The following is a 23,947-nucleotide window of genomic DNA, read 5'->3' as shown; positions in this document are numbered from 1 at the left end:
TTGTTTAAATCACATGTTTGGCTGTAGTTTAAAATGTGAATTATGGATATCAGAAATAAAATAAGAATGATTGGTATTTGAAAGAACAAATTAGAAAGAGGGACAAATATTTTAAAGTAGTGTGTTACAAAATGTAAACAAACTTTGACCTTGTTCATGCTGATCAATTTGCTGAACATGCTTAACTTCTCTTGTTTTCAGTCATAAAGATATTATATTTTAAAATTTATCCCCAATTGTAAGACAAACAATATTAGTTTAATTGCATACTTAAATAAGAATGAAACTTCGATGCAGTGTATTTTATTCAATTGCATACCCAAAGTAAAAATCTGATTTCAAGAAATGGGTAAATGTAATAAGGTCCACGCTTAACTTAACTGAAACTGGTCACATGTTTGAGACATTGAGTCCTATTCCTGAGGCAAACTTATGTTAATATTTCTCATCTCCTTCATGCAGTATGTTACAGGTTAGATGAATGTTACCAGACCCTTTTATAATATTTTATTTAGGTGCTATCTCGTTAATGTAAGGTAAGATGGAATAGTGAAAGGGAAATGTGATCTGCTAAGTATTCTGTCCACAACAGGCCTGGATAGCCTGGTTACCATGGGAACAGGGAACTGAGATTGAGACTTAATGAAAGTTAGGTGAAAATGGTCACATATGAGAAGAAAGGCAAGAGCAACTGGGCTAAATGTGGGCAGTCAATATGTCTCAGAGGTTTGGAGAGAAAGAGAGATCTTACAGAGACAAAAGGCTACATTAAATATGATCATAGTATGGTCAGCAGAATAGAATGAACTGCCTTTCTGTGAACCAGCAGAAGGTACAAGGGAGGATGGTCTCTAAAGACCTGGATGTTGTCTTCTGGAAAGACTGGGTGGAAACATTGCTGGACTGGGCCTTCCTGCTGCTGGTCGTTTAGGAATTCTCTGACTATTAGGGAAGACATCTTTCTGTAATACTCAGCATTATACCTGAGGAGATATTAACCCATTGGAAACTGGGAGTGACTGTGGTGGTAATCTTTAAATACAGTCATCCTGTGGAGATCATGGGGTTATAGGTAGCCATAAGGAATAACGTCTCTGTAGTTTGGAATGCTTTTTGCTTAGTAAGTAGTGCTTATTTAATGTTGCTTTCATTTTTTTTTCAAATTAAGGTTTTAAAACACGAAATTTGGTTGTACAATTTCTCCAAGTCAGTCACTGGAAATGCAAGCATCTTTTTTAAAGGCATCGGTCTCTTTCAATTGTGACTTTTTAAACTCTTGTTAATCTCATCGCCAGGCTGACACAATGGTGTATAGCCCTTGGAGTGCTGCACTGCCTCACCCTTTCTGTGGAGGCATTAAATTTAGATAAGGGTCTTACTCTCTCTGGTATCATGATACTATTGGAAAGTAAACAGAGGAGCATACTTGTTTATCTTCCCTCTCAATTACTGTCCTGAAGCTTGTGACTCCCCACGATGGATCAGTGTTGGTGGGGAATCAGTGCTCCTATGCCCAGGTTTCACCATGGCATCAGATGCAGTTAGTACTCCGACACAATGCCCTCACCAGTCAAGACTGGCTAAACTCCCAGAGCTATTTGATAAGATTAGCTAGTAGAGCAAAGGGGAGAATGTGAAGCAAGGTTAATTCATTTGCTTGTTATTTATGCATTTGTTGTAAGAATTTCAGAATCAAAATTCTTTGGTCTGGTTTCTCATATAACAAGAATGTTCTCTTTTATTGTTGGAAACAAATCGTTAAATATCAACTTATCTTTGCAGACAGAGACCACAGCTTTGAATTCTCAGGTCCCTCATTACAACCTGCGATTCGGACATATTGTCCAAAATTAGTTTAGAGACAGAGCCTGGGGAATGAGTTAAGCAATAAGTATAATTCTAGATCCATCTGTCTAAATAAACCAGTGCAGTGAAAGGAGTTATAACCTTCCATGCTCCAGATGAAGCTTTACATGTCTCTCAGGGACACAGGTTGTGGTTTCATGGCTTGTACAAGTTACAGCAGTCAATGGCAACTTGTGTTAAAAAAGTAAAAGAAAGCCTTGTTTTTATGTGACTCGCTTAACATAATGAAATGATCCAAGGTGCATCACAGAAACATTATAAATCAAATGATGACACTCAGCCGCATGAAGAGAAATTAGGTCAGGAGACCAAAAGCTTGATCAAAAAGGCAAATTTTAAGAATAGAAGAACATGGGTTTATCAGACACACTGGTGTAGAAAGATTATTCCAGATCCAGGTCTATCCCCATGAATTTTGTGGCTACAAGAGCAGGTCAGAGACTAGGAATCCCGAATCAAGTAACTCACCTCCTCACTCCCCAAAATCTGTTCACCATCCACAGACAAAAGTCAGTACTTTTAACAACACTCAATAAACTTGACACCATCCAGGACAAAGTAGCCCGCTTGATAAACATCCCAACCACAAACGCACACTGCCTCTACCACCGGCGCTCAGCAGCAGCAGTCAGTGTGTGCCATCAATAAGATGCATTGCAGACATTAAACAAATATCGTTCGACAGCAAGTTCATGACCGCTACCGTCTAGAAGGATCTATCAGCTGATACATGGAAACACCATCACCTACAAGTTCCCTTCCAAGTCCTCATCACCCTGACTTGGAAATGTATTGCCAGTATTGCAATATTACAAATATATTCCTTCACTGAGCCAAAATCATGATTCCCTCAGTACTTGCCTCAGAGTCTACTTACAGCACATGGACTGCAACAGTTTAAGAGGGCAGCTCATCACCACCTTGTCAAGGGCAAGTAGGGATGGGCAATAAATGCTGGCCCAGCCAGTGACACCCATATCCCATGAATGAACAAGAAAGGGTGACTAAGTTTGAGGTCAGAACATAATTTCCTTATTTCGGGAGTACCCAGATGAAGTTGGATTTTCCCAATCCCAGTTACATCGCTGATGTAGGGAACTGCATTTATGGCAGAAACCAGGCTCTTAAACCCGGACTTGGTCTGTGTTCATTCTGCTGTGTACTCTTCTGCTGTGTACTCAATGAGCATGTGCTATTTGGCCTTCAGAGTCTTTGGGACTTCAATTTTTAATATTTTTTATCCATGCAGTTATTAATAAAGCTATTATATTGCATGTTTGCAGTATTACCATAACCATGGGTATTGATAATTCTAGTATTACAGTGAAGCAGAAGAGTAACTTTTCAAAAGTCAGCTTCTGTAAAGCTGCAGGAAAACAGTTGTTGTTGGATATAAAACGAAGTTCCCATATATGTATCAAGTTTAATTTATCCTGAATTAGTTTATAAAATCATGAGGGGCATGGATAGGATAAATAGACAAAGTCTCTTTCCTGGGGTTGGGGAGTCCAGAACTAGAGGGCATAGGTTTAGGGTGAGAGGGGAAAGATATAAAAGAGACCTAAGGGGCAACTTTTTCACGCAGAAGGTGGTACGTGTATGGAATGAGCTGCCAGAGGATGTGGTGGAGGCTGGTACAATTGCAACATTTAAGAGGCATTTGGATGGGTATATGAATAGGAATGATTTGGAGGGATATGGGCCGGGTGCTGGCAGGTGGAACTTGATTGGGTTGGGATATCTGGTCAGCATGGACGGTCGGACCGAAGGGTCTGTTTCTGTACTGTACATCTCTATGACTCTAAGTTGCAACCTCTTTATAAAGGGGAAGGCAAATCTCCAGTTTATTACCACACATCTTTACTATAAGTCTGAAGCATTGTCTAGTTTTGTTAATTGCATTAAAAAAATTGTATTTGCTGTCAATGTGAACCCTCCATGTTGCTTTTAATCAGTAGGATGTTTCCTTTTGTCTTTAATTTGCTTCAGTGATATTTTGTCAAGATACAAGAGCAAAAAAGACTTGCTGAGTTTCTCCAGCAATTTCTTTATTTTTGGTTTACAGAGCAGAGACTGAAAAGAAATTAGTCTTTGACTAGAATTTTGACATAGAAAGACTTTGAATATTTCACTTTGTTGTCAAGACAGAAAAGCAGTTTCTATAAGCAGAGTGATTCCCCAATGATTTGAAGTTTACACCTTTTATGTATGGAATGAGTATGGAACATCAGTAATAATCATCCATTAGCCAAAGGAATTTGCAGCAACAACCTCCTGGGATGTGTATCACATTTTGCTGCCTACTTCAGAAGGCAGTAATTGGCACACTGTCAGATTATGATGTTCAGGTTAGAAGTAATGGATTTATTTATTGAGATAATTACATGGATTAAGAAATGCACATGTTACTAATGTAAAATCACTGAGAAAGCAATAAAGATTGAATCGAACTTAAAAGGCATTAATGCATCTTACTAAGAAAATGTTTCAATCTTGAAATCTCCAGTTTCTTTGTAGACTTCTTGTTGCGAAGTAAGAACATGGGCTTTGGAATATCTAAATGATCTACAATCCAAAAGAACAAATGCTCAATTAGATATGGAGTTAAAGATGTAGCCCTGCCAACTGACCAGAGTCAGCTTCAGGAAACCTGAAAGTTTTCAGTTTTTTGGACCTAATGACTTTCTGAAGGGCATAAATATAAGCCAAGCCATTCAGCTGGAAGGAGAAAGTACTATTAGGAGGGGAGCTTTCACTGTGTCCTGATTAATGTTTAGCTTTCAACCAACAGACATTTCCTTGTTATTATCATGTTGCAGGTTATGCTGTGGTGTGGAGTTTGCCACTTTATTTTGGCTTATAACATGAAATTAATTATCTTTTCCATTCACATGCACAACTCTGTGTAAAGCAATACAACACATTTGGAACCTTCTATAATTATTCAGAGAACATCACCAAAGTCATAACCATATAAGGTTTAGGTAATGAATTTAGATTTGCAGCGATGTAATGGTTCAAAGTTCAAAGCTTTTCAATGCAGAATAATGCACGTCCGGTCACCCATTTAAGTGCTTTCTCAGTGGACTTCTCTTGTTTCTGTTTCTTTAAGGTGCGACCTGCTACAGTAAGGAGACTACTGGAGAATGAAGATTATGAAGAATATTATGATGAGGAATCTGATGCAGTGCCAGACTATGTAAGTATATCATCTTGCATGAAACTATGCTATTTTACAGCTATTCTTGCAGTCACTTCTCCGAGCTCTCCTTCCAATGATTTAACACATAGAACATAGAACAGTACAGACCCTTGGTCCTCGAAGTTGTGCTGACCTAAATGATCACTATTTTCTCCCCCCTCTGTAAAAATTATGGACACATTTTCTAAATTGAAGATGCCATTTTGTATAAATGCAACTTCTTGTTCTTTCCACATGGAACTGGAAGGCTCAGATACTTTTTTCAAAGCCAACTAGGACTGACATGGATGATAAAAGGCGTATTACATTGGGGATTTGGATTTTAAACTGGAGGCAGGTGAATGTGAGTCAATTCTGTGCAGGATGTTTGTAAAGTCAGAATGTTAGTTTGTCATAGTGACATAAATACAGCAATTCCAAGAAAGCTAGTGATTGCAATACAATGCCTGGGAGAATCTCTGCAGTGTTAATGGATAACATGTTTATAATGTTCGGTGTATGGCAGGCAGAACAAATATATTAAGAAAATTAGTTTTATTTTGACTTCAGATAAACGAAGAATCAGGAGTCAAATTCAGAAGCAAATTTTAGGTTTTTTTCCCCTGCACGAGAACTCGATTCTTCAGTCAGTTTAGGGGAACCAGTCACTTCAGCAGAAGTGGTTTCTAGTCTGCGGAGCTTCCAAACTAGGAGAGTTTAGGTAAAACTCTTCAAGCTGTTAGAACTAAGAAAGTAGAGGTATAGAATTCCTACAGTGTGGAAGCAAACAATTCAGCCTATCAAGTCCACACCGATCCTCCAAACAGCATCCCACTCAGACCCACGCCATCCTTGTAACCCTGCATATCCTATGGCTAATCTACTTAGCCTGCATCTCCTTAGAGACTGTGGAGCAATTTAGCCAATCCACCTCACCTGGACATCTTTTAGACTGGGCAAAGGAAACCAGAGCATCCATGTAGATACAGGGAGAATATGCAAACTCCATACAGACAATCACCCAAGGGTGAAATCGAACCCGGGTCCCTGGTGCTTTGCAGCAGCAGTGCTCACCACTGAGCCACCCTGCCACCCCACCAATTTTTGAGGCATAGGCACAAAGGTAGTCGTGATATTTTTCTGGGATTGAGTTTCTGTAATGGATAGTATTGGGAATATGTTGAAACTTTGCTTTGAATTTACATTAGATCGTCCTAGCTGCTTTCATAGCTTTGTTTATTCTATCTTTTGTCAATAAACTTATATTCTGTTGTTAAAGAACACTTTCAACAATGTCTGAATATGGTTCAGTTGATTAAGTATCACATTAACCAACTGCAAAGATTAGAACTATGATCTATCCGGCCAGGTTTCATTCTGGAATCTGACCTGTCCAGTATTACTCTCAACTGGGATCAAAGCAATTGTAAATGTCAGTGAAACCCCATCTTGTGAACCAACAATAATATACTTCTCTAACTCAATAGAAGGAGAGATGAAAGCTCGATGAGTGTTGGAATAGTTGGCCCTGGATATTTAACATCCCATACATTTTCTGTTGGCCTAATCCTCCAACATGGCAGGCAGTAAGCACATTCATTTCGAGCCAAGTAATGTACAGTCTGCCATATTGGTATTGAGAAAACGTTTAGGCATCCAGGGCTACATGTGGAACAGACATTAGACCCTTTCCATGTGAGGATAATGGGTTATAACCTTGTTTGAGTGCCCTTCTGAAAATTGCTGTGTCCTTTTCAGAGCCTGCACAAGCCGCACTTTGGAAAAACAGCTACATGTGGTTTAATTCTTAAGTGAAACACGATGCTCTAATCAATCCACTTTTAAACCATGGAACCAGGAGTAGGAATATTCATTCTCACCCTAAATTATCATTACATGTAAATTGCTGTCAGCCACCACTGCAGAACGTGACCCTCTTTTCTGCCACCTTCCCATCTTTTGGCAACATAGCAATCTGACTGATCTTTGAGACCTCTTGTCCAGAGAGCTACCTGTGCCAGTCGCGATTACCTGTCTGTAGTTGTCTGCTTCAGTGATACTGAGGCCTGAGGGCCTAATGTTAGACCTATTCATTCAGGCATGAAGATTGACCCCGTGCTCCCGGTTTTGCAAACGTGAGCAAGCTTTTCCCCTAACAAGACGACATTGTGTCTATGTGGTATATTTTGGGGCTGTTCACAATATCACCATCCTGTTGTGTCACACAACAGCAGTTCCAACTATTTAAACTATTTTCCTATTAAAAGCTGCAGTTTTAATCGAGACGCAATGATGATATTTGAATAAATATTGCATATTTAATGGGAACCTGCATTCCAGAAGCAAGCCCATGTTCAAGAACAGGCACTAACTGTTTTAATCATCTTTTAAACCTGTTCCCTTCATACTCAGTTCCCCACAATATTGATGAGTTTACCATTTAAGTGAAAGCAAGCTAAAAGCACCTTCTGTAGAACTTTCTTTTCTTTATAATGTACAAAGTCTTCAGTCCATATATCTAACACAGCACGTGATGTTCAAAGACAACTAACATATTTGTTCTTCAATTATTCAGGTTAGTGGCACATCAGACAGCTCTGCAAATGGAGGTCAGCAGTCCTCACTGATTGAAATTCTCAATTACTGTCAGGTAAATCATCTCCTGCCATTGCTGGCTCCCTGTGCAAGATGGAGGCACGTGACTAATTGCATATCTAAAGTAAGGCTTTTGAGGTGATTGGTGTTTACAACCTGGAACCCTTAACACTGTGTAAACTGGACAGTGTGCCAGTGGAAGAACACCGCTAGCTGAGATTGATTGCTTGCTTGCCTTCACTACAGCAGCTGACATGCAACAGGAATCTGAGTTTTCAATGCTTTGAGGCATAGGTTTCCAGTTAGTCCCTCTCACACCGTCTTCACAGTCTAAACCTTCATGCTGATTCAGTATGTGGATGTACCTACGAGAGAAGGTGCAAAACTTGACCTACTTTTGGGAAATTAGGCAGGGCAGGTGACTGAGGTGTCAGTCGGGGAGCACTTTGGGGCCAGTGACCATAATTCTATTAGATTTTAAAAAGTGATGGAAAAGGATAGACCAGATCTAAAAGTTGAAGTTTTAAATTGGAGAAAGGCCAATTTTGACGGTATTAGGCAAGAACTTTCAAAAGCTGATTGGAGGCAGATATTCACAGGTAAAGGGATGGCTGGAAAATGGGAAGCTTTCAGAAATGAGATAACAAGAATCCAGAGAAAGTATATTCCTGTTAGGGTGAAAGGAAGGGCTGGTAGGTATAGATAATGCTGGATGACTAAAGAAATTGAGGGTTTGGTTAAGAAAAAGAAGGAAGTATATGTCAGCTATAATTAAGATAGATCGAGTGAATCTTTAGAAAAGTATAAAGGCAGTAGGAGTATACATAAGAGGGAAATCAGGAGGGCAAAAAGGGGACATGAGATAGCTTTGGCCAATAGAATTCAGGAGAATCCAAAGGGTTTTTACAAATATATTAACGACAAAAGGGTAACTAGGGAGAGAATAGGGCCCCTCAAAGATCAGCAAGGCGGCCTTTGAGTGGAGCTGCAGAAAATGGGTGAGATACTAAACGAGCATTTTGTAACAGTATTTACTGTGGAATAGGATATGGAAGATATAGAATGTAGGGAAATAGATGGTGACATCTTGAAAAATGTCAATATTATGGAGGACGAAATGCTGGATGTCTTGAAACGCATAAAGGTGGATAAATCCCCAGGACCTGATCAAGTGTACCCTAGAACTCTGTGAGAAGCTATGGAAGTGATTGCTGGGCCTCTTGCTGAGATATATGTATCATCGATAGTCACAGGTGAGGTGCCGGAAGACTGGATGTTGGCTAACGTGGTGCCACTGTTTAAGAAGGGTGGTAAGGACAAGCCAGGGAACTATAAGACCAGTAAGCCTGACGTCGGTGGTGGGCAAGTTGTTGGAGGGAATCCTGAGGGACAGGATGTACATGTATTTTCAGCATGTATTTGGAAAGGCAAGGACTGATTAGGGATAGTCCACATGGCTTTGTGCATGGGAAATCATGTCTCACAAACTTGATTGAGGTTTTTGAAGAAGTAACAAAAAGGATTGATGAGGGCAGAGCGGTAGATATGACCTATATGGACTTCAGTAAGGTGTTCGACAAGGTGCCCCATGGGAGACTGGTGAGCAAGGTTAGATCTCTCAGAATACAGGGAGAACTAGCCATTTGGATACAGAACTGATTCAAAGGTAGAAGACAGAGGGTGGTGGTGGAGGGTTGTTTTTCAGACTGGACGCCTGTGACCAGTGGAATGCCACAAGGATCGGTGGTGGGTCCTCTACTTTTCGTCATTTATATAAATGATTTGGATGTGAGTATAAGAGGTATAGTTAGGAAGTTTGCAGATGACACCAAAACTGGAGGTGTAGTGGACAGCGAAAAATATTACCTCAAATTACAACGGGATCTTGACCAGATGGGCCAATGAGCTGAGAAGTGGCAGATGGAGTTTAATTCAGATAAATGCGAGGTGCTGCATTTTGAGAAAGCAAATCTTAGCAGGACTTATACACTTAATGGTAAGGTCCTAGGGAGTGTTGCTGAACAAAGAGACCTTGGAGTGCAGGTTCATAGCACCTTGAAAGTGGAGTTGCAGGTAAATAAGATAGTGAAGAAGGCGTTTGGTATGCTTTTCTTTATTGGTCAGAGTATTGAGTACAGGAGTTGGGAGGTCATGTTGCGGCTATACAGGACATTGATTAGGCCACTGTTGGAATATTGCATGCAATTCTGGTCTCCTCCCTATCAGAAAGATGTTGTGAAATCTGAAAGGATTCAGAAAAGATTTACAAGGATGTTGCCAGGTTTGGAGGATTTGAGCTATAGGGAGAGGCTGAACAGGCTAGGGGTGTTTTCCCTGGAGCATTGGAGGCTGAGGGGTGACCTTATAGAAGTTTACAAAATTATGAGGGGCATGGATAGGGTAAATAGGCAAAGTCTTTTCCCTGGGGTCGAGGAGTCCAGAACTAGAAGGCATAAGTTTAGGGTGAGAGGGGTAAGATATAAAAGAGACCTAAGAGGCAACTTTTTCACACAGAGGGTTGTACGTGAATGGAATGAGCTGCCAGAGGATGTGGTGGAGGCTCGTACAATTGCAACATTTAAGAGGCATTTGGATGGGTATACGGATAGGAAGGGTTTGGAGGGATATGGGCCGGGTGCTGGTAGGTGGGACGAGATTGGGTTGGGATATCTGGTTGGCATGGACAGGTTGGACCGAAGGGTCTGTTTCCATGCTGTACATCTCTATGACTCTATGACTGTATGTACTGAAGAAAATTTGATTTTGGTCTTCAATTCAAATGGGTAATCCGTAATCAATACTCCTCTTAATTAGGAAGTTCTCCCTGATGATAGACTGGACATTTTAGCTTTTTCCTTTTTTTTGAGATTTCAAATAAACAAATGTTGTTGGCTGCTTTGGAAATATTCCCCCCTTTTTAAGCATTGTCTGTCTGTCTGTCTCTCTCTCAGTACATATTGGATGGTAATTATTTTGCTATGTTTTTAAGCCAAGTATCAGTTTAAGTAGCTTGAGTATCTCAGAGGGTGAATATTAAGCTCAACCTGTAACTTTACACCCCCTTTAAGGGTTCCAGTGAATGAAGGAGAAGTGCAGGGATGTTGCATACAGGAAGAAATGAAAAGTAAATTATTCTGCCTTTCTGTAACTGTGGGTGGGGTCTGCTGCAGCAGTCAGAATACCGACCTCAAGAGAGGTACTGGGGACCTTTGCCTGGTGGTTGGAGAAACCTGAGGCAGTTGTGCAGCCGCTGGCAGCTCGTCGCCTGGAATCGAGACCTGATGGCAGAATGGTGTCCAGCACCTGGCAGCTTGGGCGTTCTGTGGCACCACAGAGGAGGCCGTGGCTGCTGCTGGAGGGGCACTTCTCTCTGGAGTCTCAGGATGAACCCAGACCAAACGAGGGAGGTGAGGTGGGGAGGAGCATTTTCACATCCTGGGAGAAGGTTATCGCTTCCCAGCAGCTGATCTCTCAATCGGGTACTGAGTGCCAATCCCCAATCTCAATGCCTCGCCTCACCACCCCCACCCGCATTGCATTAATCTTAGTGGCACAAAGCCCTTAAATTGTCCTGAATTGGCCACTTAAGGCTGTCAGTTGGGGGCAGGACTAAAGACGTGGTTCAGCTACTAGAACACACTCAGGTTCTCCTGTTCGAGCCAGCAGAATAAAAAGCAGAAAGGTTTCTGCAATGGGTCAGTAACTGGGAGGGCAATCTGCTGACCAAATCACTGTCCATTGGATCCATCTGGAGCTGGTCTGTCCTCACATCTCACCTGCCTGCTTCACTCTTTTGTCCTCTGCCTCTGACATGCTTGCTTGTTGGATGCACTCGGTCTCCTCCCTTCTCCAATTCTCTTTGGAGTATTATGTGCAGTTTTGGTCACCACACTACCAGAAGGATGTGGAAGCTTTGCAGAGAGCGCAGGGAAGGTTCTCTCGGATGTTGCCTGGTCTCAAGGGCATTGGTTCTGAAGAAAGGTTAAAAAAACTAACATTGCTTTCACTGGAAAGACAGCAGCTGAGAGGAGACCTGATAGAAGTCTACAGAATTATGAGAGGCTTATGTAGAGTGGATACTCAGAGGCTCTTTCCCAGAGTTAGAGGTTCAATTACAAGGTGGCACAGGTTCAAGGTCAGAGGGGAAGCGGTTAAGGGAGATGTACGAGGGAAGCTTCTCACACGGAGAATGGGAGGAGCCAGGAACGTATTGCCAGATGAGGTGGTGGAAGCAAGAACATTGGCGACATTTAAGAGGCACCTGGACATGATTAGGGAGGGAATAGAGGAACACAAACCAAATAAGGGCAGATTTGTTTTTCAGTTTAGCTAGGGCATGATGATTGGCACAGGCTTGGCAGGCCGAAGGGCCTGTTCCTGTGCTGTACTTCTCTTTTGTTCTGTGTTCTCTTGTCATGGCTCTTGTTATTTTACGCATACCTCACCCTCCTTTTTCTCTCACCTCCCAGAGAGACTCTCTAACAGTTGCAAAGGTTCCGTAGCTGGGTAAGAAAGAGGGCAGACCAGGACAAACCTGGTACACGTTTGGTCAGCGAATTAGTAGAGAATATGGAGCTGGGATGGATTGGTTAATTATGTGAGGTCTAGACAGAGTGGAAAGGAAGGCCCGAAGGAAGCAGTGGGTTGCAAAACCAATATGAGGAGTGGACTGGTCGGGATTCCTGCTAAACTGGGTGCTTTGCTGCATCCACGACCTGCTACGGGAGGACAGACTGTAGGAATGGTTCCTCTCCCTTGGGTCTGAGAGTGAGACTTCAAATAAACGTGAAAGCCAAGGATTGCTCTCTGGGTCTGTGATAATGTGGAGAGACCAGAGGTCTGTGGGTGCCTGGGTCTTGAAATTTGGACAAATTCAGAATCCAGAAGGTTGGTGTTTGGATCAGGTCAAAGGCTTTGACAGGGAAGCAAGGGTTTTGCAATTGGGTCTGTGAGGGAGTGTGAAGGTACAGGCCTCAGTAGGCCTGTGGGATTAAAAGAGGTTTGAGAGTCTTGGGATTCAGCCTTAATCTGGAGAGAAGAGACTGGAAAGGCAGATACTATGAGGCAAACCAGGGAAGAAGCTGAGAGCCAAAGTCTGAATCTGTCTAAAATTCCATCCTAATTGAGCACTGTTTACATAATATAGACAAGTTCACCTTTTCAACTTGGGTCTCGTTGTTTATGTGAATATTTTGCCATGCAAGTATTTGATCTTGAGAATGCACTGGGTAATAAAGGAATATTTCTGTATTGTGCAAGGGTGAGTTTGAGAGCGTCAAATTTCTATATGAGGTTCTGTGTAAACACTTAATCAAGAATCTGAGCGTGCACCATTCAGAATTTTCCAGCCATTAATTTTAACGATCACCATTGTGGATAGAATAAACACAAACTGTGGAACTGCACAGTAAAACTCAAAGGTTTCATGGACAGCCTGAGGCTGGAATACAATCCGAAGTTGTCTACAACTTACACATTCTCCACTCTTAGAAATTATACAATACAGAAGAGGTTCTTCAGCCCATCCAGTCTATACCAACAAAAACAACTCTAAATCTATACTAGTCCCAATTTCCAGCACTGGGCCCATAACCTTATGACATACCACCCTCTGGGTGAAAAGGTTTTTCTTCAAATTACCTCCAAACCTCCTGCATTTTACCTCAAAATTGTGCCCCCTTTGTTATTGACCCTTCAGCTAAGGGGAATAGCCTGCTTCCTATCCACCCTGTCCATGTCCCTTAATCTTATACATTTCAATCAGGTCCACTGTCAGCCTTCCCTGCTCTAAAGTAAATAACTTGAACCTTATCCAGTCTCTCTTGATAGCTAAACTGCTCCAACCCCAGCAACCTGAACCTCCTCTGCACCTCCTGAAGTAGAATTGCATTCTTTCTATGGTATGGTGACCAAAACTGCATTCTAGCTGCAGTTTTATATAGAACATAGAACACTACAGCACAGTGCAGGCCCATCAGGCCTCGATGCTGTGTCGGCGCTTGGCCAATGTTTTTGCACAGCTCCAACATAACCTCCCTGCTCTTATAAACTAGGTCGCGATTGATGAAGGCGAGTGTCCCATATGCCTTCTTTTCTGCTGCCTTCAGGGATCTGTGGACAAGTAACTGTCTCTCTGAGCTTCATAGTGGCTTGTTATTCACATTTGAATAATAAACACACCTTTGTTTTGTTACTTATTCCAAAATGGATCACCTCACACCTAACAGGGTTAACTTCCACCTGCCACTGATCTACCCATCTGACCCACGCGTTATTATCATCCTGCAACTTAAGGCCTCATTCCTCACTATTAACCTCTCAGCCAATCTTCTGAGGCACAGTGACTGTAGCTATGGAAGGGCCCTAAAGTACTTTTGATCCAATTTGCACAAAATTAATACCAGAATCATAGCATGGTACAGCTCAGAAGGAGGCCATTTGAGCCATCATACCTGTGCTGTCTCTTCAGACCATTTGGAAGCTTTCAAATACCTTGCTATAGCTCTGCAAGTATTCCCTCTTTTAAGTGCTTATCCATTTCCCCTTTAACAATCAACCCCCCCCCCCCCCCAGCCCTCAACTTCCAGGCAATGCTTTCCAGAAATATATTCTCTTTTCTTTGGCAATGTTGATGCAGAAGAGAAAAGCTGGGCGGCAAAATGTTTAGATCTCATAGCAGAGCAATTCCGTTTTCTTCTGTAGCCTTATGATTGTTGTGTGGCCTACCCTGTCCAATATTTCTCTATTGCCTGTGCCTAGGTGATCCCCAGAGGGCAGTATCATGGGATTCTGTGGCAGACCCATCCAGAAAATTGTGTTGAAATTATAACCCCAGAGGGATAAAGAGTAATATTTGAAATAAATAAGTCAAAATCTCTGCTGAAATAGCTGAGAGAGGAATGTCAGAGAAGTGTTTGTACTGTTTTTCTGACAGGATATGTCAAGACCAATCACCTAACATCTGTTCTGTGGATGAAACCAGACAGCCTAACAATTAATACCTGCCAGAAAGTAAATCTGTTAGTTTACTGACTAATTTGTGTCTCTCGGCAGCGCTGTAACTGTCAACATTTTATTTTGGTCACAAGATTTAACAACTTTTCAGTAATATGCACAAGACTTTTCAACAAATATTGTAATCTGGTTTACTAGATCTCGATAACACACCCTCAGGCTTATACACACACATATATAAATAACAAATAATTGTGGATCCTGGAGGTCTGAAACAAAAAGAGAAATCGTTGGAGAAGTTCAGCAGGTCTGGCAGCATCTGTGGGAAGAAAGCAGAGTTAACAGGTTTAGTGACTCTTCGTCAGTTCACAGATGCTACCAGACCTGCTGAGTTTTCCCAGCAATTCCTGGGTTTTTTTTGTCTCAGGCTTGTACATCCTGCCTGATTCGATGATCAGGAGAGATATGTAATGGGATAAAATGGTCTTTCCTGCGTCGTGTTGCTGTAATTTGTAGAGTCATGATTGAGCACAGGAAATCTTGTAATAAAACAGCCAGTAATATGTTTATTGCTACATCATATTGTTCAGGGGTAGATTGATAAATTCTTGATAAACACCAGCTGTCATGATATTAATGCTGGGCACCCAGTTAGTGAAGCATTTACTAAATCTTTGAACAAACAAAAATAGTAATTTAATAATAATAGGAAAATTAGTTTGGATTGCTTCAGCCCTGTTCCCACTGCTTATCACTAAAAGCTTCAGATTCAGATTGTTAAATTGGTAGCTGGAGTACAGCACATCATCAGTCAGAATAAAAGAAGATCTATCTTTACCTTGTAAATTATCTCATCAGTGTGTTCTGCTGATATATTTAATTTAAAGCCATTATGTAGTGTCCAATATCTTGCCAGTATAGCCACTATTCTTGTGGGGGTTGTGTTGAATATTTATCATATTATTATTTGGGAACTCGGTTCCAAAGCAGAGATAAACGAGGTTTCAGTTTTCAATGCAGTGAAGGTCTGATTCTTATTTCAATGGAAGAGTCAGAAAGTCATTTGGAACAGTGAGCTAAATATAACCCTTTGAAGGATCATGTGACTTTAGTTTATAGATTAGATTCCCTACAGTGTGGAAACAGGACCTTCAGCCCAACAAGTCCACACCGACCCTCTAAAGAGTAACCCACCCAGATCCATTTCCCTCTGACTAATGCACCTGACACTATGGGCAATTTAGCATGGCCAGTTCACCTGACCTGCACATCTTTGGATTGTGGGAGGAAGCCAGAGCACCCAGAGGAAACCCACGCAGACACAGGGAGAATGTGCAAACTCTACACAGACAGTCGCCCGAGGCTGGAATCAAACCTGGGTCCCTGGCGCTGTGAGGCAGCAGTGCTAATCACTGAGCTACCGTGCCACCCCAGTTAAACGCCTCAGAAAGCTGAGATCATTGCTGCTTATTGCTGACATGATTTTTTACGATGAGAGAAGTGTAAGGCCATTAGCCACAAGTTCAGAGGAAAGGATCCTGAACCATCAGAAAGAAAGTTGAGATTTGAGGAGCCTCCTGGCTAACAGAGCTGGAAAGAAGCCCTAAGCTGGTTTAGCTGTCTCAAAGAAATGCAAAGGCAGAGAAATTCAGTGAGTTAGCCTGTCTGTGTGTGAAGGGCTTATACCCAAAACGTTGACTCTCCTGCGCCTCGGATGCTGCCTGGCCTGCTGTGCTTTTCCAGCACCACCTCTTTCAATTCTGATTCTCCAGCATCTCCATTGTGTCTTGGGGAGAGACAGAGAGATAGATGTCTGGTAAATATCCAGAAAGTTGCTGAGGAGAAATGCTTGTAACCTTATCAGTTTGTTAAGAAATTTTAAAGTGAATAAAGGAGTGATACTTCACCGGTGTTGAGTGTTTGTAAAGGACTAAAAGAGTTGACTGTTTCATTTTGACTTCTACCATAAGATGCTTTCAAATTGTTTTACATTGAGTATAGTTTAGTTTGGTTTTATTATTCTATCTAGTTTTCAGCTCCTGTTCATGCCTGTTCTCACTTACCCATATTGGTTCTCAGTCCAGCATGTTTTGTGTTATATCCTTTCATGGTTAATCCCCTTCCTTTCTCTGTAGCATCCTTCCCACCCATAACCCAGAAACTGATGAGTCCTCTGAATGTGGACTCATTCTACAACACTTCTGCCCACATCCTGCCTTTTCTTCCCAAAATTCTAACTCCTTATCCTCTGCTCTGGGTTTCATTTTCTCCTGTGCCTTTTTAGAGCAGTTGGGTTAATTTTGCTACGTTCATGTGCATTTTAAATGCAGGTTATTGCTGCCTAACTAGTTACATTCCCAGTCAAGAGTAACATCCAGTGTGTCAGAGTGAGGGCCAGCCAATGCTGTAGAGCTACTAGAGAGCTGTGATGGTTTTGGAAAGTTAAAGCAAAACTTGCAACTGGATTAACATTTCAGACATGACCTATTATCTGATTTCTAATGCATCTAAACAATGATCCTATTTCAGGTGAAGACCGACCACCTGTTTCGTTTCTGCTTTCCTTGTATATTTCCAACATTCATAATTTGGCTTTTCATCTTTTCATGCTGCCAGTTCTGATTTTATTTAAAGATTGGGGATCTGACTTTAAATGACAGCTGAGACCAGTAACAATTTGATCTTGGTTGTATTGTGTCAGCCTTTCGTCGTTTCTCCATGGATTATATCTGGCAAAAAAAATGCAATCTGCATTTTATAAAAAACTGTTGCATTTGGGAGGGAGAGCTCTTGATAGATATGCAGCAGCCATTTTATCAACAGCTGAACATGCAGTCAAAACTAAAAGCCAACTTTAACCCAGACTAATAGATTTTTTTTTCCAAAAAGACATGTCCTTTACTATAATTATAGCTATAGCTCTTGTTGTCACAATTACTGTTTTTGAACCTTTTTTTATATGTAGGTTATTTATTCTTCCATCCGAAGACTGGACAAAAAAGTGGAAGTGATTCAGAGACAAGTGTCTGACCTACGTCAAGGAAAAACAAAATATTTTGCTAAGCAAGTAAGCACGTCTTGTATTTTTATTGCGCGCATCCAGTTTCAAGTGCTGTGTTGTTCTGAAATAGATGCCATTTATGCTTTCAGTTATATCCAGTTCTCCATTCACTGCCACTACTGCACAGTCAGCCATTAGCAATTGATCTTCATTGACCATTAACTTAACTGGTTTAGCCAGTGGCATGAATTTTAGACATGCAGCCCCTCTAGAGCCTGGAAATTCTGCCCTTGAAATCAATCTATGTAGCCAGGTTAGACTGTTGTGGAATGCAGAGTCCAACAGGAACCCCTGTTGGGTTTACCAATCCTGCTGGATCTGGTCAAATGGAAGTATCGCATACACATTACAGGTGTCACTGGTGCTGTTGCTTCTTGGAAATTGTGGAGTATAGATGATGGAAGGAAAGTTGAGGGTTTTTGTTGTTGCTTGCACACCAACAGTGTAAAAGGACCTTAAGCATGTCACCTGAACTTCAGGTTTCGTTAACATGCCAAATGTTTGTGATGCGTGCTTTGCTCGTCATACTGCCTCAGGGTTAATTAAATGGTATATTTGACCCTTGGACCCTGTCATACTGCCTCAGGGTTAATAAAATGGTATATTTGACCCTTGGACCCTGTCATACTGCCTCAGGGTTAGTGAAATGGTATATTTGACCCTCACACCACCAGTGGTATGAAGGTGGGAGGAGAACATGGCATTCAGCAGGTGGTGTTTCTGCATACTCCTGACCTATGTGAAATTTTACAGGGGCTGGGACAGCGTGGGATTGGGGAGGGGGGGAATGGTATCGGTCAGACCTCCTGCCCATGGACCTTTTGAGTCTCTTACCCGATTGATAAGCAGCCCTAAGCAGGCTTTGTTCTGCCCATTGGGATTTCACTGATGGAAGGGAGGGGAGGCCCATCCGTGTGGGAAGCCTGTGAAATGTAGGGAAGGGAATTTCCTTTGCAGGCTCCAGGCACACCAGAGACCCCTGGGCCCATCCTTTTCCCTTCTGGCCTCTTGAGCCCGGTCTGGCCACCTCCCTCCCCCACCACTTGCTGAGTCTCCTGACTTTGTTGTTGCCTGGGCTCCTCATGTGGCCTCAGCTCATGGGTGGCGCTGCTGGGACTGCAGAGATGCCAGACGTGCAATGGACTGGCAGTCCTTTATGGTCTGTCTCTCTTTCTAAGAAAGGGACGGTGGACTTGCCTCAAAACACTGCTCCCAGTGCTGTCAGGCTGATGGCAGATTCTTGTTGTGAGTCAGAGGGGGTATGAAGAGTCTGTGGCAGTGGGAGCAGGACGGGGGCATGTAGGGTATACGGCATGACTTGAGAAACCTGGGAGAGTGGGGGAGGGGTAGGGGGAACTATTTAGCACACAGTATTTTTTTTTAAATATGTTCCTTTAAGTTTTTTTTCAGGTTAGGATAGGGGCCTTAAAAGTTGGCAGATACGCCATGGCCTTGAAACAGTGCGATGTAAAGGAGCCACATGACTATTCATGCTGGGGCAGAACTCCATGGCAGAAATTATCACCTCAGAACAAAGCTAAAGTTTCGGCTAGGGACCCCACTGTGTGGTTCTGACCTACAGTTTGGGAAACCCTGTATTAACCCTTGAGCTTGGTAGCTGAAGGAACCCTCCAGCTAGTCCACTCTGTTGCAGCATGTGGCTCTTTTAGTTTCATTTGCATTTACTCACCTCACTAATGCTGTGCTTTACGGATGCTGCCTCAGTCAACTGACCAACTAATCCCCTTCCTTTCCTTCCCCTCACAACCGGCATCCACCATCACCACACCAGACCCCAACGCCAGTCCAAAGTGGATTGCTACATTATTTTGTGTTGGTGTTTGTCAATGTAAGAATGATTATGCAAGGGGCTGAGTAAAAGATTGACATTGAGAAATTCAACCTCCTGTTTGGAACCCACCTGAACTGAAAATATATCAGAATGGACCAAATTGTCAGAAGCTTGTGTTGCAGTAGGATATAGTGCAACAGTGTATGTATGTGGAAAGCATAGATTTCCACCGTGTTACTCCTGGAATCCCCTGAAAAACTCACCAAGGCACAGTGGCTCAGTGATTAGTACTGCTGCCTCACAGTGCCAGGGACCCAAGTTCGATTTCCCTCTCGGGTACTTGTCTGTATGGAGTTTGCACATTCTCCCTGTGTCTGTGTGGGTTTCCTCCCACAGTCCAAAGATGTGCAGGCCAGGTGAATTGGCCATGCTAAATTGTTAGGTGCGTTAGTCAGGGATAAATATAGAGTAGGTGAATGGGTCAGGGTGGGTTACTCTTCGGAGAGTCGCTCAGGACTTGTTGGGCCAAAGGGCCTGTTTTCAATACTATAGGGAATTTAATCTAATCCATTGCTTCCATGTTAGAAGTAACCTCAGTTGCCCATGCTAGACTCTCCCCGGAGAATTAATCCTCCTGGTGCTAACCCTGTAGACTGTGCGATTGCCATTACCTCTGTCTGCATCTCCCTCTGGACTGTCCATGGGGACATGGCCCTTGGCTCAGTGTGGATGTTTACATTAGTTTCATGATCTTGAAGGAAACTTGGCTGATAGGTGTGGACATCCTCTCTCTTATTGAAGGCTCCCAGCCTGGCCAATCCACCATAATCCATTTGCCCATTCCTCTGGCACCCTGTCCTGTTGTGAGCATTTCACCATGTTCCAGCACTCTTACCTGTCCATTAAAGTCATCCTCCCGACCAAACCCAACACTAACTGAAAGAGCTCTCCTATTTTCTCCCTAATGCTGTACACCTTCTCCTTTCAATGATTTGAACCTTTGTGTCAGTTCAGTTTGCCTTCTGTCTTCTAACTTCACAACCCACCGTTGCTCCATTAGACTTTTCTTCCATTTGAATTACCCCTTCCTATTTTCATACTCACCTTTATCATTTGCCACCTTGTGTAGCCTATTTGTTCTCATTGTGTCAACCATGGGTAAGAGCAGTTTGCCTTTTCCCTGTAGAGTGTAAAATTCTTCATTTGAATCTCCCTGCACTCTCTCCCAAATCCGCTTCTTCCATGTGTGACCTCGGGGAAAGAAAATTTCCAGCTATTCAGTTTTTGGGTATCTGTTCACCAATGACATTTCTGCGCCTACTGATCAGCTCAATCATTTCCTTTACTCCAACATGTGCCCTTTTAAAAATGATGCTTGTGTTCTCGTGGTAGTGTCCTTTCCTCTGTGCTAGATATCCCAGGTTCAAGTCCCACTTCTCATTACAAGTTTGAACAGGTTGATTATAATATCTACCCACCCTGCCACCACCTTATTTAAAATCATTGCTCTCTCCTATCCCACTTGCTATGAAGTTCATTGTCTTTCTTCTAAACTAGAGGAGCAGGATTAAGCCATTCAGCCCTTTAAGCCTGCTCCACCATTCGATGTGATCATGGCCGATCCTCAACGCCATGTTCCCACTTTCTCTCCCTAATCCTTGATGCCTTTAATAATATGTCAAACTCTTTCTTAAATGTCTTCAGTGACCTGGCCCCCATTGCCCTCAGAGAATTCCATCGTTTGGAGTAAAGGATTGTTTCCTCTCTTCAATACTAAATGGGCCAACCAGGCATCCTGATACTGTGACCCTTAGTTCTAGAGACCAAGGATGCAGGCACAAGAGGCAGGATTTCGAGTATTTGTGCTGTTAACAATACAGCCATGCTTGTTTTGTATCTTTCCATCTGCCTGACTGAATAGTTACTATAGCACTCACACTATCCTGCAGAAGAGGGGGGAGAGCTGAGGTTGAGGTGACATGTGTCCCTAAGTATATTAATGGCACTTCCCTCTGGAAATCCTATTTAGCTGCAGATCATCATTGAGCAATATTCCTGATCTGATGTCATATAACCATACAGATTTACAGCAAGAGAAAAGCCCATTGAGTCTGTGCCAGTCAAAAACAATTACTTAATTATTTGAATCCCATTTGACAGCACTTGGCCACAGCCATGGTATTGCAAGTGCACATTTAAATATTTCTTAGATATTATGAGGGTTTCAGCCTCTACCACCTTCACAGGCAGTGAGTTCCAGATTCCTAATACCCTCTAGTGTGGAAAATGTTTTTCCTCACATCTCCTCTAAAACGTCTGCCCCTCACCATAAATCTGTGTCTCCTGGTCATTAATCCCTGAACCAAAGGGAAGTGTCTCTTCCTGTCCATCTTATCTATGCCCCTCATCATTTTATATGTGCCCCCTCTCCATCTCCTCTGCTCTAAGGGAAATTCCCGCAGCCTAGGTGCATGTCCAAAGGTGCACACCCACGGAGCTGATTGACTGTTTAAATGGTGGGAGGATGTTCCTGACCTGTGGTAGTTTCAGAACCCAGCTTGAGCTTTATCCCAACCCTTCAAGATAAGTGAAAGTGCCAGCTCATGAAAAGGCTCGGTTTGGTTTGAAGTGGGAGATATTCCTATTGTTCTTTGACATGTTTTTACTTGAATTTTTTTTTCACTATCCGAAGAGAAAACTACAAGAGAGACAAAAACAAAGGTCGTGCAATTGTTGCACTAGTATGCAGGGTTATGATTTTCCTTTATCAAATTGATCTGCCCGTCCTGAATGGATCTGCATGCTTTATTCATTTTGATGCCAAGGGTCTTTTTTTAAAGTAGCAAATTCAGAAAGTAAATTCAGAATTACACAGAATTTACAGCATAGAAACAGGCTTCTCAGCCCCAGCTTGACTGCGCTGTTTATAAACCACACAGGCAATCTCCCACCTAACTTCATCTCAACTGATCACTGTAACCTTCTCATAGAGTGATAGAGTCATAGAGATGTACAGCATGGAAACAGACCCTTCGATCCAACCCATCCATGCCGACCATATACCCCAACCCAATCTAGTCCCACCTGCCAGCACCCGGCCCATATCCATCCAAACCCTTCCTGTTCATATACCCATCCAAATGTCTCTTAAATGTTGCAATTGTACCAGCCCCCACCACTTCCTCTGGCAGCTCATTCCATACATGTACCACCCTCTGCGTGAAAAAGTTGCCTGGTAGGTCTCTTTTATATCTTTCTCCTCTCACCTTAAACCTATGCCATCTAGTTCTGGACTGCCTGACCCCAGGGAAAATACTTTCTCTGTTTATCCTATCCATGCCCCTCATAATTTTGTAAACCTCTATAAGGTTACCCCTCAGCCTCTGACCCTCCAGAGAAAACAGCCCCAGCCTTTTCAGCCTCTCCCTATAGCTCAAATCCTCCAACCCTGGCAACATCCTTCTAAATCTTTTCTGAATTCTTTCAGGTATCACAACATCTTTCTGATAGGGAGGAAACCAGAATTGCACGCAATATTCCAACAGTGGCCTAACCAATGTCCTGTACAGCCGCAACATGACCTCGCAACTCTGACCAATAAAGGAAAGCACACCAAATGCCTTCTTTACTATCCTATCTACCTGTGACTCCACTTTCAAGGAGCTATGAACCTGCACTCCAAGGTCTCTTTGTTTAGCAACACTCCCTAGGACCTTACCATTAAGTGTATAAGTCCTGCTAAGATTTGCTTTCTCAAAATGCAGCACCTCGCATTTATCTGAATTAAACTCCATCTGCCACTTCTCAGCCCATTGGCCCATCTAGTCCAGATCCTGTTGTAATCTGAGGTAACCCTCTTCGCTGTCCACTGCACCTCCAATTTTGGTGTCATCTGCAAACTTACTAACTGTCCCCCTTATGCTCACATCCAAATCACTTACATAAATAATGAAAAGTAGAGGACCCAGCACCGATCCTTGTGGCACTCCACTGGTCACAGGCGTCCAGTCTGAAAAACAACCCTCCACCACCACCTTCTGTCTTCTACCTTCTTTTCCTTTCGCCCTCACAAACTGCCTTGCATCCCCTTTCAATGTGTCCATGCTATTAAAGTTCCATCTTCTAACCACTCTTGAAGTAAAGATGCTGGTCTTGAATTCCTCACTGGACTTATTAGTGACTGTCACATATTTATGTTTAGATTCTCCAAGTGGGGACATCTCCTTTACTCAGAGAGTAGTAGGGCCATGGAACAGCCTGCCTGCAACAGTAGTAGATTCACCAACATTCAGGGAATTTACATGGCCGTTGGATAGACATACGGATGAAAATGGAATAGTGTAAGTTAGATGGGCTTCAGATTGGTTTCACAGGTCAGCGCAACAGCAAGGGCCAAAGGGCCTGTACTGCACTGTAATGTTATGTGCCAAACTCTGGTGTGTTATGTTCAAAGAGATTTGGGTTTGCTACTTCAGGTAATACAAAAGGTTAACATATA

The 23,947-nt window shown here is 42.5% G+C and overlaps 1 protein-coding gene and 1 long non-coding RNA gene across 2 annotated transcripts in view; one reads left to right on the top strand and one right to left on the bottom strand.

Moving 5' to 3' along the window:
• LOC122554988 overlaps nt 1-23,947 on the bottom strand; it is a 114,025-nt gene that overhangs the window by 22,413 nt on the left and 67,665 nt on the right. The gene's annotated exons all lie outside the window — the stretch shown is intronic.
• Nucleotides 1-23,947, top strand: part of LOC122554986 — a 111,730-nt gene that overhangs the window by 41,385 nt on the left and 46,398 nt on the right. The window contains exons 4-6 of the mRNA XM_043700488.1: nt 4,979-5,065; nt 7,623-7,697; nt 17,562-17,663. Of these exons, the coding sequence (XP_043556423.1) occupies nt 4,979-5,065; nt 7,623-7,697; nt 17,562-17,663 (264 nt within the window). The remainder of the gene's footprint in view (nt 1-4,978; nt 5,066-7,622; nt 7,698-17,561; nt 17,664-23,947) is intronic.

Source organism: Chiloscyllium plagiosum, chromosome 12 (assembly GCF_004010195.1).
Source record: "Chiloscyllium plagiosum isolate BGI_BamShark_2017 chromosome 12, ASM401019v2, whole genome shotgun sequence".
NCBI lineage: Eukaryota > Metazoa > Chordata > Chondrichthyes > Orectolobiformes > Hemiscylliidae > Chiloscyllium > Chiloscyllium plagiosum.
Note: the sequence above shows the minus strand (reverse complement) of the source record. Positions and strands in the feature narration are given on the sequence as shown.